Source organism: Schistocerca cancellata, chromosome 3 (assembly GCF_023864275.1).
Source record: "Schistocerca cancellata isolate TAMUIC-IGC-003103 chromosome 3, iqSchCanc2.1, whole genome shotgun sequence".
Lineage (NCBI taxonomy): Eukaryota > Metazoa > Arthropoda > Insecta > Orthoptera > Acrididae > Schistocerca > Schistocerca cancellata.
The window spans coordinates 1,695,055-1,709,982 of NC_064628.1; the positions used below are offsets into that span (position 1 = coordinate 1,695,055).

Consider the following 14,928-nt stretch of genomic DNA (forward strand, 5'->3'; position numbering starts at 1 on the left):
ATTCTGGTGTTGGAGCTAGTTTTTCGTCACCTGAGTGTGATAAAAAGCCAGCTAGTGAGCAACCCAAAGATGCTGGGGCTGTTGATTTAAATGTGATATTACAAGCAATAGCTGCCAGTCAAACAAATTTTAATAAACGGTTTGAGGCAATGGACAATACTTTCAAGGCTGGTTGCAATAAGTTGAAAGAGGATCTAGACAGTTTGAATTATAAAATTGACTACAACCATGAGGATATTAAGAAAAAGGTTGCTCAACAATTTTCTGAAATGTATAAAACAGTTAAATCCGAAGTTGCTGAGGTTCGCAAAGACTTCCAAATGGAAGATGCGAAGCTGGAGCACAAGTTAACAGAAAAGATCGAGGCGGAATCTGAACTGTGCTCAGACAGATTTAAAGATGTTAATATAAAAGTAAACATATGTCAGGCAGACGTAGATGCAATCAGAAGTGATACTACTCATATTGTACAAAGAGTAGATAATGTCGAATTGAGAGTAGAAAATATCAGTACTAACATTGCTAACATTGAGAGTAAAGTAGCTTCAGTAACTTCAGGTAATGGTTGTGTACAACAAGTTGTAGCTGCAAACGCCGCTTTTATCGGGTGTCGGCAGTTCTTGCGGTTTGATCCAGATAAAAATATCCACCCGCTAGATTTCTGGAACGATTTTGAAGATGTGATTCCATCAACTTGGTCTGAACGAGAGAAAATTTCATTTATTAGAAGTCATTTAGCAGGTGATGCCATGCGTTGGTCAGCTGATGTTATGTTAAAGTGTAAAACATTAGCGGAGTTTAAAACAGCTTTCATTAATGAATATTGGTCTAGCAATAAGCAAAATGAAGTGTTAAGAGAATTTTGGAGTGGAAAACGCTTCAGTGCAGGCAAGGAATCGATTAAAGAGTTTGCTAGGTCATGGATCTCACGTTTGTCACATTTGTCGGAAAAACTAAAGCCAGAAATGATTATATTAGGTCTTGAAGCCAAACTGCCCTGGTATTGGCAAACCAGCATTATATCGGCCCCTAGAGACAATCTTGATCGTTTCATTGAATATTTGGAACGTGTAGAACGTGTTGCTGCCAATGAGGAGCAGGCACGTAATAACAGAAATGCCACTAACAATAATAGTAATTTTAGGAATGAGCAAAATGGTAATGTAAACATCAGAACAGTAGGTATTCGCCATCCTAAGAGAGGTAGGAATTGGGGAAATAATTATCAGAACCAACAACGGCGTCCAAGAGATAATAATTTTGTTCCGAACAGAAATATGCATGTAAACAACAGTGCGGAAAGCAATGCTGTGCCAGTCAATTATAATGAAACTAAAGAAAACAGCAATAGGCCGAGGCAGGAAAACTAGTTCCCGTCTATGAGGACACTGGCGCTCACCAGGCGGTTGCTTTTCCTAAGCCAGTAGTTAAGGGAATTGGTAAGACAGATCAGAATACTCAAACTGAACATGTGGATGAAGAGTCGGTAGCATCTAAAGATACAACAGAAATATTAGATCACTCACAGTATTTGATAGATACCGTGTTAGAAACGCTTTCTAAGTGGGAAGAGAAAGAGAAGGCGCAGCAGTGTAACAATAGGGAAGAGCTACAAAATATTGAATTGACAGGTGAAGAAGCAGAAGAAATTCATGCTTATATTTACGATGAGGATGATGTGCTCTTATCTAAAGTGCCTGTGCAGGATGTTGATAATGTACTAATAGACTTAGGACAGGAGATAAGTGAGAATGTAGAGGGTAGGCTGTTGAGGGTCGATGAACCCAGTAGCTGTGACCAGTTGTCACTTGAGAAGGAAACTGACGATAATGGTAAAAGTGGTTTAGCTGTAACTAGTGTTATGCCCGGTCTGGAGACGCAGAATCGCTCAGACTACAGTAATTTGGGTTATGTTCAGCAAACTAAATGTAATGAAGTTGTGCAGTGTTTCGATTTAAAATTAATAGACCGACTGGAAAAGGCAGCTGAAAATGTAATTCAGGAAACCCCTACACACTGTGACCTAAATGTAATGAAGACAGATGTCAATCACTTTAGTTGGAGGCAAATCAAAAAGGAACTACTAGATGAATTTGAGGAACCACCTGTACAATCTAGAATAAGCCACCCTATAATAATAGTAAATATGTTGGGTATCAATGTACGTTGTCTCTTAGACAGTGGAAGTGAGGTGAGTGCAATATCTCAGTCCTTCTTTGATGCATTACCTGGTAAAGACAAGCTTACAGTAATGAGGGTATCAGGACTAAGAATAATTGGTGCTACTGGCAAGGTGTCAAAAACGGTAAAGCAAGAAGCTTTGCTGCCCTTTAACATTAATGGTAATTTAGTTGATCATCCATGTTTAATTGTAAACAATCTCAGTATTGAGGTTTTAATTGGCATAGATTTCTTGTCAAAATATCAGAGTGTTGTGGACTTTGAAAGAAGCCAGTTAAAAATGGTCTTACCAATAACCGGAGTAATTATAGTACCTTTTAGTGATAAGCATGTAGTAACTGATCATGAAACTTGGGAGCTGCCTATACGAGTTCTGAAAAATAGGAGGTATTGGGACGAAGGTGTTAATCTTAGTAACAGTAAGTTGAACACAGAAGAAGAAGAAGCAATTATTGTGGACAAAATAGAAGCTAAATTGCAGGAAATCGATAAGATTTCAGACAATCGAAAGATAGAACTGAGACAGGTTCTAAAAAGGCATCATAAGGTATTTTCAGATCGTCGTGGCGTGGTTAAAGGTTATGAATGAATGCTGTAGGGAGGAGGTTGTTCTGTAACCTCTACACAGTGTGGCAGCTGTGCAGTCCCAGCTGTGTGAGATCTTCTTTCCCTTTCAGGTCTCACTCATTCTTCATCTTTCCTATCCACCAAAATTTAGATCTCTTCTTTCAGACATGAAATTTTTCTGTCATGACTATCAGGTCATGAGTTATGTTACCATTCTATCTACCGATCAGTGAAGAAAAATACCTAATGTGACAAACCTAATAGTGACAAACAATAGAGAAGTATGATGTAATTAAGATACAATGTATTTGAGTAACAAGTATGTATAGAACCCTGGTACTATGGTAAGTACAAAGTGTTGTTTATTGGAAATGGTCCACCAACAGTAATATAAAAAGATATATGAATTCATATACAAGCAGGATCTGAAGTGGTAGAGAAACCTAATGTATGCATTAGAGCTAACTAATAAATAGTAAGAAAGACATTGCTTAGTGTTATGAAGAATATGCAGATAAGTTGTAAGTTTAAACTCACCTGATGTAGCAAGGAAAGGCAGTGTAATAGAAGTGAGCAGTGTTTGTGGTTGAGTCGTGAAGGACACGTCCCTGAAGTATTTATAAGGTTGGTGCTGGCCATTATTTTAGTGTAGTGTGTGACAGGATACACCTACGCGTATTGAGGTTATGAGTTGGAAGTGTGAATGCGACCATAGGTACCCTTGTGTTAGATGAGACAGAGCAGCTCATGGTGTCCTATAGGTTTAAGGAATTTAGCATTACGCTAGTCCATAATTACTTGATGCACTTTAGTGGTAGGTCCGAGAGAGACTACCTGAGGTTTCAGCATCCGATCGAGTGGAAATGGATTGCCACGTGAGCAAACTAATCAGCCGCAATACACTATGAATATGAAATAAATGTGCTATCCTATGCTTTAAATATTAATAGAGTGAGTGTTAAATAAGTACAACACTAGCAATATAAATAAGAAACATAATAGCAGACGTGAAACAGTAATTTTAGCTCAGCATAAATACACTTCAAAGTAAGTAAGACCCTAATTGCAGATGTGGAACTGACAGCAGCAGAGGACCAATAAGTGGATTTTGTAGGCAACTAAACGTAGTGTGTTTTGAACACTCAGGACTGTACTATTACCAAAAGTTACTCACATATACAAAGAAGCTGAGAAAACAACCACTAATCATACTCATACTATCTCTAAGAATAAGATAATCAAAGATGATTCAGTTAAGTGCTTAATATACAAATGTCAGGAATGTACCGAGCATTGGTTCAGTGTTCCGGCCCAGAAATAATAAATTGACGTTAAATAGGATTCATGATTGTATGCCATGAGCATAGATTTTCTCTAGTACGTGACTAACGGCGTTTTGAGCCATTTATTTACCGATTTTATGACATTTAAGTAACCGCAAGAGTAATGTTGAAAAAAAAAGTTCCGTTAACTTTGTTCCAGTAATATATTGGAAGTTAAAATGTATATATCCCCATTTCATTGTGACCCACCCTTAGATATTAAGTGAACAGAGTCTGAGGCACTCTTTTGTTTGTTCTACAGGACAAACCAGATAATGGCAGCCTGGTAGCTGCGTGAAAGCGTGGAGTGACTTGGACACAACTCACAGTGACCCTCCCCTTTCCCCCATGTAAGTTAGAGAGAACGTGAAGGACGCACACCATAGCAACTTCCCCTCCTCTACCCTTGTGAATGGAAGTGTAGGACGCCAGCCAAAGCGGCTACAACCACGTGTGTAAAAATTATTTGTGAACTTTCTTTCAGATTTAGAAAAGACTGCTAAGAGATAATCATCTGTTTATGTATCATGTTATTTTCTTTGAATTTGTGTATGTAAAAGTGTATTTAATTTATTTAATGGGTCAAAGATTTTCATAATTTTTCAATTCGTATGTGTTTGTTTGTCGAAGGCAATATGTATGCCGAAATATTTCAGTGACTTCGCTTAAAATTTTGAGTACTGACATTGTTTAAAAGGCAGTGAACATGCCCACAATTTAAATAATTAATGTAGATAATCAGTTTTCTTTAATGTTTCTACATGTTTATATTTCAATTTTGATTTTTATAGGGAGTTAAATTGTACTCTTGCTTCCCTTTTTGTAATTAAATTTTTTTCTGATTCATTAACATTCATAAACAAAAAATTTAAGTAGAGGGTGATGTAGGGAAGCAGCCTACTCACGCTGTAGTAAATTCACATCAGTTTCCATTGTGTGCCAGCCAGTCTGCTGTAACTAGCTCTGACGTCATAAATGTTGCGCAATACCTTAAAAATGAAGCAAATGACCTAAAACTTTTCTAGCATGTAAGGAATAATACTAAATTAATGTGTATTAAATATCAGTGCGATAACTTCAGCCATTTTTGTAATTTGGGCGTTTTTCTAAAAAAATAATTGGCGCAACAGAAAGGAGCTAGAGACTTCAAAATTTATATTTAGACTCATCTTTCATAATGATTTAATAAAAACAGTACTTTGGATTTCACAGGTTAAGACTTTAGCGGAAATTCATGATTTTCTGATTTTCATCTCAAAACTGAAGGAAGCAAGATAGATTAAGTAGGCTAATGAATAAGACTAGGATGTTTAGATTTAAATAGGTTGGAGGTCCGCTATGACTATGAAGATGTGAAAAGTTTCTTTTGAATACCTATAAAATTATAGCGATAGCGGATCTCAAAAGGACCAGTTCAGAGCTCACCTGCTGCGTGCAGCGTAACTTAATTATTTCTCTCGCCCAAGATATTTAACTTAGCCACGTCATAATTTTATTATAAATACTTACCTGCGTGCTAAATGCACGATTAAATTAACAGCTTCATAAGCCATCAGCAAAAGAAGCTATAAATTATTATGTAACTTGAAGTGGTGCGTTACTAGCCCAGCGGCCAGTCGTGAGAGCCAAGTTAGAGCCGGCGTTCTCTTAGCCGTCCGCACCGAGGCTATATATATAGGAGCACTGCGCGAGTAAGGAAGGCCCCAGTTCTCTCCAGACGCTGAATAGCACGTCAGCTGTGTCGGGAGTCGCTTCGCTACGGTAGCGCTGCTACAAACTGCCTCGGGTGCCGTATTGAGTTACGATGTATACGCGTAACTGTGAAAACATTTCAAATGAAGGATTATTTTGGAATGATTTTCATTATCTAGCTTCAGTTTGCGTGTTGTTGTATTTTCACGTGCCGTCGCGGTATAGACATTCTACCAATCATTTTAGCGTGGCGTTTGATGAGATTTTCTCATCAAATTTTGGCGAGCATTCTTTTGACATTCAATTCGGACATTTATAGTTGCATCAGCGAATTAGACTCTGAACTGCTCTGTTTGTTAGGCTGTTGGGATAATTGTGATGTTATCAGTGAATTTCAGAATATACTCAACTATTTTGGAAAATCGTTTTTGATTAAAAATCCCGAACAATCTCCTACTTCCTCAGAGCTATAAGCTGCAGCTATAATAATATTCTCAGGTTAAGTGGGCACTAGGAACTCTCATTACAGGCTCCACGTTTCGTTAAATCACTTTCTGGGTGCTAAAAAGTAAAGAGAGAGCCAGTGTTGAGAACGGCGAAAGACAGAATTATACAACATTCTAAAAGCCGGGAAATGCAGTGTTTTTCCCACATTTAAATAACAAACTTTATTTCACAAGCTATTTGCTTATACTTACTCGCCGCCCCACAAGTGCAAGCGATTGGTAGCATACTGACATGAGTTTGATATCAAGAACTATCACGCAAATGGTATGATATTCTGGCAAACCTTGTGAAGATAGATGTTGTTGTTGTTCTGGTCTTCAGTCCTGAGGCTGGTTTGATGCAGCTCTCCATGCTACTCTATCCTGTGCAAGCTTCTTCATCTCCCAGTACCTCCTGCAACCTACATCCTTCTGAATCTGTTTAGTGTATTCATCTCTTGGTCTCCCTCTACGATTTTTACCCTCCACGCTACCCTCCAATACGAAATTGGTAATCCCTTGATGCCTCAGAACATGTCCTACCAACCGATCCCTTCTCCTAGTCAAGTTGTGCCACAAACTTCTATTCTCCCCAATCCTATTTAGTACCTCATCATTAGTTACATGACCTACCCTTCTAATCTCAGCATTCTTCTGTAGCACCACATTTCGAAAGCTTCTATTCTCTTCTTGTCCAAACTATTTATCGTCCATGTTTCACTTCCATACATGGCTACACTCCACACCAATACTTTCAGAAACGACTTCCTGACACTTAAATCTATACTCGATGTTAACAGATTTCTCTTCTTCAGAAACGCTTTCCTTGCCATTATCAGTCTACATTTTATATCCTCTCTACTTTGACAGTCATCAGTTATTTTGCTCCTCAAGTAGCAAAACTCCTTTACTACTTTAAGTGTCTCATTTCCTAATCTAATTCCCTCAGTATCGCCCAACTTAATTCGACTACATTCCATTATCCTCGTTTTGCTTTTGTTGATGTTCATCTTATACCCTCCTTTCAAGACACTGTTCATTTCCTTCAACTGCTCTTCCAAGTCCTTTGCTGTCTCTGACAGAATTGCAATGTCATCGGCGAACCTCAAAGTTTTTATTTCTTCTCCATGGATTTTAATACCTACTCCGAATTATTCTTTCGTTTCCTTTACTGCTTGCTCAATATACAGATTTAATAACATCAGGGAGAGGCTTGAACCCTGTCTCACTCCCTTCCCAACCACTGCTTCCCTTTCATGTCCCTCGACTCTTATAACTGCCATCTGGTTCCTGTACAAACTGTAAATAGCCTTTCGCTCCTTGTATTTTACCCCTGCCACCTTCAGAATTTGAAAGAGAGTATTCCAGTCAACATTGTCGAAAGCTTTCTCTAAGTCTATAAATGTTAGAAACGTAGGTTTGCCTTTCCTTAATCTAGCTTCTAAGATAAGGGTCAGTATTGCCTCACGTGTTCCAATATGAAGATAGATATGTTCTCGTAATCTGAGAGTTTGGAGATGGTTGTAGAAAGCATAGCAGCAAGTAAGCAAGCAGGTCGGGAGCAGAAACAGTATCGCCTTTGTGCCAGGGGCAACCAGCCCAGCATTTGTACACCAGTTCAGAGAGTAACCACAGTCCGATGAGGGGGTTCTGGTCGTATATCCGGACAGCGTGTGTGGGAGACAATTGAATCACGACCATTGGCCGCAGTAGATGACCGATCGGCCTTACAGGAAATATCTAGTGCTGCGAGGAATAAACACGGTGCATGTGCTTATGTTTTTTGGGATTTTGTCTCTTTTTGTGGTATGTGTATGAGTGTCTGGTGGTAGATAGCTATATGCAGGATGCAGAAGTGATGATCTTATATGGTATAGGATAAGGATTGTGTATGATATGTGGTTACATAGCCCTGTTGGGGATCGGTTTCACAACGAAAAATTCGAGCTTTCCTCGACAGTAGCAGAACAGTGTAATCGAGGAAGTGCCTTTGACGGTAGTTTCCGGATTTTATGTTCTGTAGACCACTTTTGCCCTCTTTAACTGTCTACTCAATATGGCTGCAGTATTTTTTTTCGATTTGGACAAAATAGTTTTGCTGCTGAAAGTCTCATAATTTGACCATTTGCAGAAAATCGTGGACAGAGCTTCCATACCGCAGCAGCAGTTTGGAAGGTAAATTCTGTACAAACCAATCAGATTGCTCCATTTACAAGAAGGTCCATGAAAGAGAGACACCAATCATCCTTTGTGTGGGATAGATGAGCCTCTATAGAATGGTTGAATCGAGAGGGGGGCCAAGGTAGATATGGAAAAGTTCTGTGTGACGTCTGAGAGTCATGTGATTTTTTCTTCTTCTTTTGAGTGTTCTGAGACAGTTGCCTGCAGACCATCCTCCCCTGATTCAGTCAGGCGGGATGATGTCCCATTGTGACTTCAGAGCTTCTCCAAATCAGTCTGCAGAACATCGAAAATTCACCGAAAATTCAAGCTGTTTTTCTCATCTGTAGGATAGGGTTAGGTTAGTTGAGGTAGCCCAAGTGACCTATTTTCCCGCCGAAATTTGAACTTCCCGCCATGATGTCAGTGTGACTTTGCCACATCTAAGGCCGCCATCTTGAAGAAATCCGGCAACAGTGCAGTGTGAAGTGATGTCGGTGTTGTCCCCTTACTCTCGCCTATATCAGGGAAAGCCATCTGATAGCATGTCTTTGATGTCTTTGTTCTTTAGACTCTGATAATTGGCTAATTTTTCGTTGTTCTGCAGAAATATGCTACACAGCACACTGTTTTCGCACACCACTGTTCCCTGTTTGTTTTTATACTTCAAAGTGTTTATTGTGTTTCTTTATTTTTATGCTGCTAAATGTTTATTGTGTTTTGTACTGTTGCCAACATATCACTGTCACTAGTTTGTCTGTGACCTATACATTTTTTAGTTAATTGTATGGGTGTTATTCTATTCCATTATGTTGCTCTGTATTTATAATACTGTGTAAGAGAAATGAAGGAATAATGATGGAGCTTTTTTAATAGGTGGAGGACGGAGAAGCAAAGATGAGGGGACACAAGTGCATAGTAGTGTGACAGTGAGTAAGTTGGAGGAAATGGTGAGGAGCAAGAAGTGAAATGAAACTGGGGGAGGGGCTATGTAGAGGAGACCATAATGGATGAAAAAGGCTCTTTCCTTTTTCATGTGATTGTTTGAACTATTTCATATAGTGCCTGTTTTCTAGCATTTATTTGGGCACTGAGCAAGTGTTTATTTTCTGTTAATGCTTTGTGTATGTGGAAAATTCCTTGGAAAGGAGGTGGAGTCTGTCTTCACTGATTCTTATGATGACCATACTTTTTTTCAACATTGCTTGGTCTGTGATATTCCTGTTTTAGAAGACTTGCAAATGTTGATGATTAGTACTGTGTTCCAGTACTGTGATGTGTTCCATACATCTTGTGTCAAATGTTCTGCCAGTCATTCTAATGCCAACTGAGCTAATAGAACTGAGCTGGTAGATACCAGATTTCTTGTATCTGTCTGATTTTGATTTTAGTTTTGGGATGTGCATCTTTATTGAGTTGTTTGTTTTTAAGCAATGTTGATCCCTTGTTTTCGAATATGTTACCTGTTTTACGTGCGAATTTGTTGTAGTAGGTCATTGTATGCTATTTTTGAAGTGGTACAGGTTATATGTGTTGGTGTGGTTTGGTTAGATTTTTTCTATTGCTTGACTTTATTTTTCTGTTTCATTTATCTACCATTTTATCTTTGTGTCAATTTTTGAAGGTTATTTTTTACAATTGCCAGCTCCATTTAGTAATCAGAAGTATTTAGAGGATCCTGTTCAGTCTGCTTAACAAGTAACTGATTGTAGACTGTTTCTGAATCTGTGGGTGGACCGAGGGTGCATTTAAGATCGTGGCACTTGTTGTGGGTTTTTTGCATATGTCAAATGTGTGTTTGTTATTGTGTTCTCTAATGGTTATGTCTAGAGAGTTGAGTGAGCTTTCTTGTTCTCCTTCTGTTGTGAGATTTATGTTTTTGTGTACAGTATTTGTGTCTTGGTGTAGCTGATGTATTGTATTTTTAGGTTCAATTACCATGCTTATTATGTTGTCCGTGTATCTGTGCTAGCAGATTATTATTATTACATCTTGAAATACTAATTTTTCTTTGGGAGTCATGTAAATGTTGGCTACTGTCCCTTAAGTAGATGAAGCCATAGGTAAACATTTTTGTACGTGTATTCTTGATCGATTTGAAAATAATATTATTGTGTGATTAAAGCATTATGTAAATATTGCAAATCTCAAGCTGCACCACACAAAACCACATAACAACAAACACATTCAACACACGATTTGTATCTAAAGGTGGTCATTCTTATAGATGTAACACTGAATGAAAACGAACGACTGCTCTTTGACAAATGTTTGCTACACATTGTTGTCTACAGCAAATGAATGAAAAATAGAACATCTCATTACAGACTCTGAATATACAGAAGAAGAAAATTGCAACAGTAACGTAAATACAGGAGCAATGAGCGTATGAATAAAACAATAAATACAGGGGTAATGAGGGTATTAATGAAAGAATAAATTTACAAACATAGTAACACAAGTTAAAAAAGGAAATAAATTCAAAAATAATGGTTATGAAACAAAACTTAAAAATCTAAAAAAGCTGCAATTGGAAAAATCATTATAACAAAATCTAACAACGGTAATATTTGATGACAGGTGAAGATATTAAAAATTAGTACTGCACTCTCACTAAAAAGATGAAAAATGTGAACCATGAATAATCTTTTGGAGAGGAGAATGTTAGATGCTCTGTTCAGTTGTAGGTATGGCTGCAAGAATAACTTTCCATTTGATGGCATCTGTGGAGGGGAAGGTAAGTGTTGCGGTGGACAGAGGGAAGACAGGCAAAGAGGTGGAGCATGAGGCGTGGGTGGGGCCATAGTATGAAAAGGAGAAGGGGCAGGGAAAAATACAGAACGGAGTAGGTGGAGCCCGCATGTGGGGTGCGATATGTCGGAAGAATTGTAGCTGTTACGTCGGACAAATATTGGTGGCAGGTTTTATTTTCTGGGAGAGAGAGGGATAGCCTCGAAAATTTGTTTGGGAGCGGATATGGGGTTATGTTGTGATGAAATACAGAGCGATTCATATACACCTGGTCTTCGTCTGGAAGTTCGTAGGTATGGGGAAGTTGTTTTAATGATCTCAACGCCTCTGGGAGAACTTGAAGTACTTCTCGTTGCTAGCAAGTTGACTCTTGTTTCTGTGCATGTTGCCCTTTGCCCCGCTTGCTCGGCTCATGTTAGTACAAGTATATAGCCTCGTTGGCCGCGCATTGTGAAGTCTGTGAGTGTGTAGTTCGGGTCGCGCGACAATAACGAGCAAATTAGTGATTCGTTAGCAGTCTTTAGCTGGCATAAACATTCAGTACACACTTCGAGAGCAGGTTTTTATTGTGAAAACACACTGGAGGACAGACGCATTGGTTACGACACGACGGACATTCCAGGGAGGATTCAAAGTGCGCGATGTTCCAGCAAAACTAAAAACTTTTATCAATTGTAAGAAAGTAGTAGACAACTGTTGAACTAAACAGTCACAGTTGTAAACATAGACAATCATTGAGTGCAGATGTCATTGACAATGTTCGGAGGCACTTGAAGTACTTTCCAAGGAAATCGTAGCGTCGATTGAGCCAGGAGACAGGCATTTGACATGGCTGGCACATGTCAGAGAGCTCCGACTAAATCGACACTGCGGCCATACAGAGTGCATGTGATACAGCTCATGAGAAAGAGGAACGTTACTGTCGATGGTTTTGGGGGTTTCTTATTCAAAAATCTCTCCATGGCTTAGATTACAGATGATGCATGGTTCCATCTGTCAGATAAACGCACCAAACAGGAGATAATGGGCTGGTGTAAACCCTCATATCATTCATGAAACATCAATGCATGATGCCAGCTTCCAGGATTATTGGCCCCATTTTCCGTAGACACTACAGTTTACATGGCATCTTCAATACATTTTTGGAGCAGGTGAGTGACTTATTTACAACAAGATGGAGCAACGTGTCAGACATTTAGCGCTTCCATGCAACTTGTAACAACTTTCTATGGTGACCGAATAATCTTAAAAAAATTTCTGCTCATCCCCAAGTCCCCAATCACCAGTCACCTGACTAACCACTCCCCCCCCCCCTCCCCCCAGATATTTTAATGTGGGGTATCGTGAAAGCTTTGTGTACAAGAGCAGACCACGGACAACTGCAGAATTTCGTAAGGCCTTTACACACGAAATAAGCAACACTGTCGAGGATGGAAGTCAAAGTACCACGCAGGATATAGTGAAACGAGTACAGTTGTGCATCGACGCTGGTGAAGAGCACTTCCAGCGTTTGCTGTGAGGATTTTGTATGTGTTCATGTATGTGTGTATGTAATCTCTCCGTCGTATCTTATCTCCGAAAATTGCAAATGTGTCCTATTATTGGTTCAAATGTTATGATTCATTAAAAGATTTCAGGTTTATACGGATCGCACTGAATGTCGGTCTAAGGATGTACTAGGTCTGCAAATTAGAGAGGGGGGAATATAAATGCTGAAGTCGAGTTTGCAGACAGTGTAGGATCTCCTTAAGTGTCCATTGTGTCAGGAGTGGTGTGGAATTTGATGAGGGGGTAAAGGATCCATATGAGGGATGCTCAAAGATGTAGAGAGAGTAATAGAACGTTGGTGGAGAGTACAACCATTCAACACTGGCATAGCAGACGACAGGTCGTATCATGGTACATGTGGAGGATAGTGCAGGGGCGCAACCCCTACGTTCGCCCAGTTAATACGTTTCGTAGTTTCAGTCTGGTGTGGACTTACTGTGTTGGATGCTTGGCAAGGGGTTTTGGATTCGTATTAATTCAGGTGGAAACATGTCCGTGGTTGGTGTCTCTCATTCACACTACTTAAAACTGTGATTTTCTTCCGCAGGATGACAAGCGACTTCCCTTCGCCATCCTCGCAGCTCTCAACTTCGTGGTAGCGTTTTCCGTGTCGTTCCTGCCGGAATCTGCGCTGCAGCGATTGCCAGAGACGTTAAGGGACGGTGCCGTCTTTGGCAGAGGACAGCGCTACTGGAGCTGGAAACCCAAACCAACGCCAGAGTACGCCAAGGGATAAAAGAGTTTTAGAAGTTCCTTTTAGTTTAGAATGAATGTTAAGGCGACGCTGGCAATCTTCGACTTTTGTTTACTGACGGTGCACATGACTTGCTCGGCCTGCTATGAATGATTAACAGTGCACTTTGTGCTGTATTTCTGATTTGTGAACAGTAGCGCGAAAACTAAGGCTGACCTCGAGCAGATTATAAATTTCTCACTGGTGCAACTAGTGACTCCTCAGTTTTTACAAGACGCAGGTAATAATTATAGGACCAAATACCTGCAGCGTCCTTCCTCATGGTTTCCGGTTTCTGTCCAACCATTTATGACCGTCCTGTCCAGTAAACGGCACACACCAAAATAAACTAAAATGGATACCGCTCCTACAGGGCTCTCCAAAGAGAAGTCTCACAATAGATTAAATGTGCATTCTGTCCTTAATTTGACGAGTAATCCTTAATTTGACGAGTAATCCTCTTATCCAAAAATTGTCTGGATTCACACCCACCTCGCACCTATACTTTTAACAACCCTGCCCCCCCCCCCCCAAAAAAAAAACTTATACGCAATTGGCTTCGTGCTCTGTATACTCGCACTACCCCCTCTACCCCTGCCCCGCCTGTTATTTATACCTACATGTTTTCCACGTCATATTCCAACAAAACTTAATCGCCTCCCACACCCTCACTACGAAATCCCATCCAGAGATCTATCCATCCTTCTAGCTCTAACAGAATCCTCTTTCTGCTCGTAATGTCTGGGCTACAGCTGGCAACCCCCCCACCACTTTTATGAGTCCTCCTCCCCAACTCTTCACTCCCATTCTTTTGAAAACAGTCTTTTCCCTCGCCCACTGTTCTCATACCTTTAGTGAAATGAAGTTCTCGGTTTTTATATTGTCATAATTGTTTCTAAATAGACGATAATATTTTACTTACAATCTGAAATGTACAACTGTTTGTTTTAATACTTTACAAAGACGAACATATTTTGTATTTTTAGACTGTTGTAAACAGTGTACACATTTTATTGGTGTTGATGGTGAAGAGCAGCAACGTGATGTGTACAGCCCTAATGGGTGATGGCGTGAAATAAAAGTAACAAAAAAATTGTCCAATAGAATAACAAAGTTACACAATGAATATGAAGCGACACTGTCATACTATGTGATGTCCATGTCATTAGCATTCTTTGCTCATTGTTAGTGTATATCAATGTTTCTTATTTCCTTTTTTCGAAACTGGTGCCCATTCCCCTTGTTACATACACTTGCGGCCAACCGCAGCGGTTCTTTCAATGGTGTTTGCGGCATGCTGGTTTATACTTTCCTTAAAGTAAGACTAAACTGGGCTATGTGAACATGCCTCCAGACATGACTCGAGCTTTCATTGTCAGTGATGTGCCAACGTGTTTCAGTCCTATCAATTAACTAATCTGAGGCCCAAACCACAAGAACAAAGTTTTGAGAAAAATAGATGTTTGCGAAATTGGTTTTGATAGGTAAA

At 39.5% G+C, this 14,928-nt stretch overlaps 1 protein-coding gene across 1 annotated transcript in view; it reads left to right on the plus strand.

Annotated features, from left to right (window-relative positions):
* The window catches only part of LOC126175250 (solute carrier family 22 member 7-like), a 163,762-nt gene extending 150,320 nt beyond the window's left edge, over positions 1 to 13,442 (plus strand). Inside the window, exon 8 of the mRNA XM_049921891.1 lies at positions 13,254 to 13,442. Within this exon, the coding sequence (XP_049777848.1) occupies positions 13,254 to 13,442 (189 nt within the window). The remainder of the gene's footprint in view (positions 1 to 13,253) is intronic.
* The last annotated feature ends 1,486 nt before the right edge of the window (positions 13,443 to 14,928 follow it).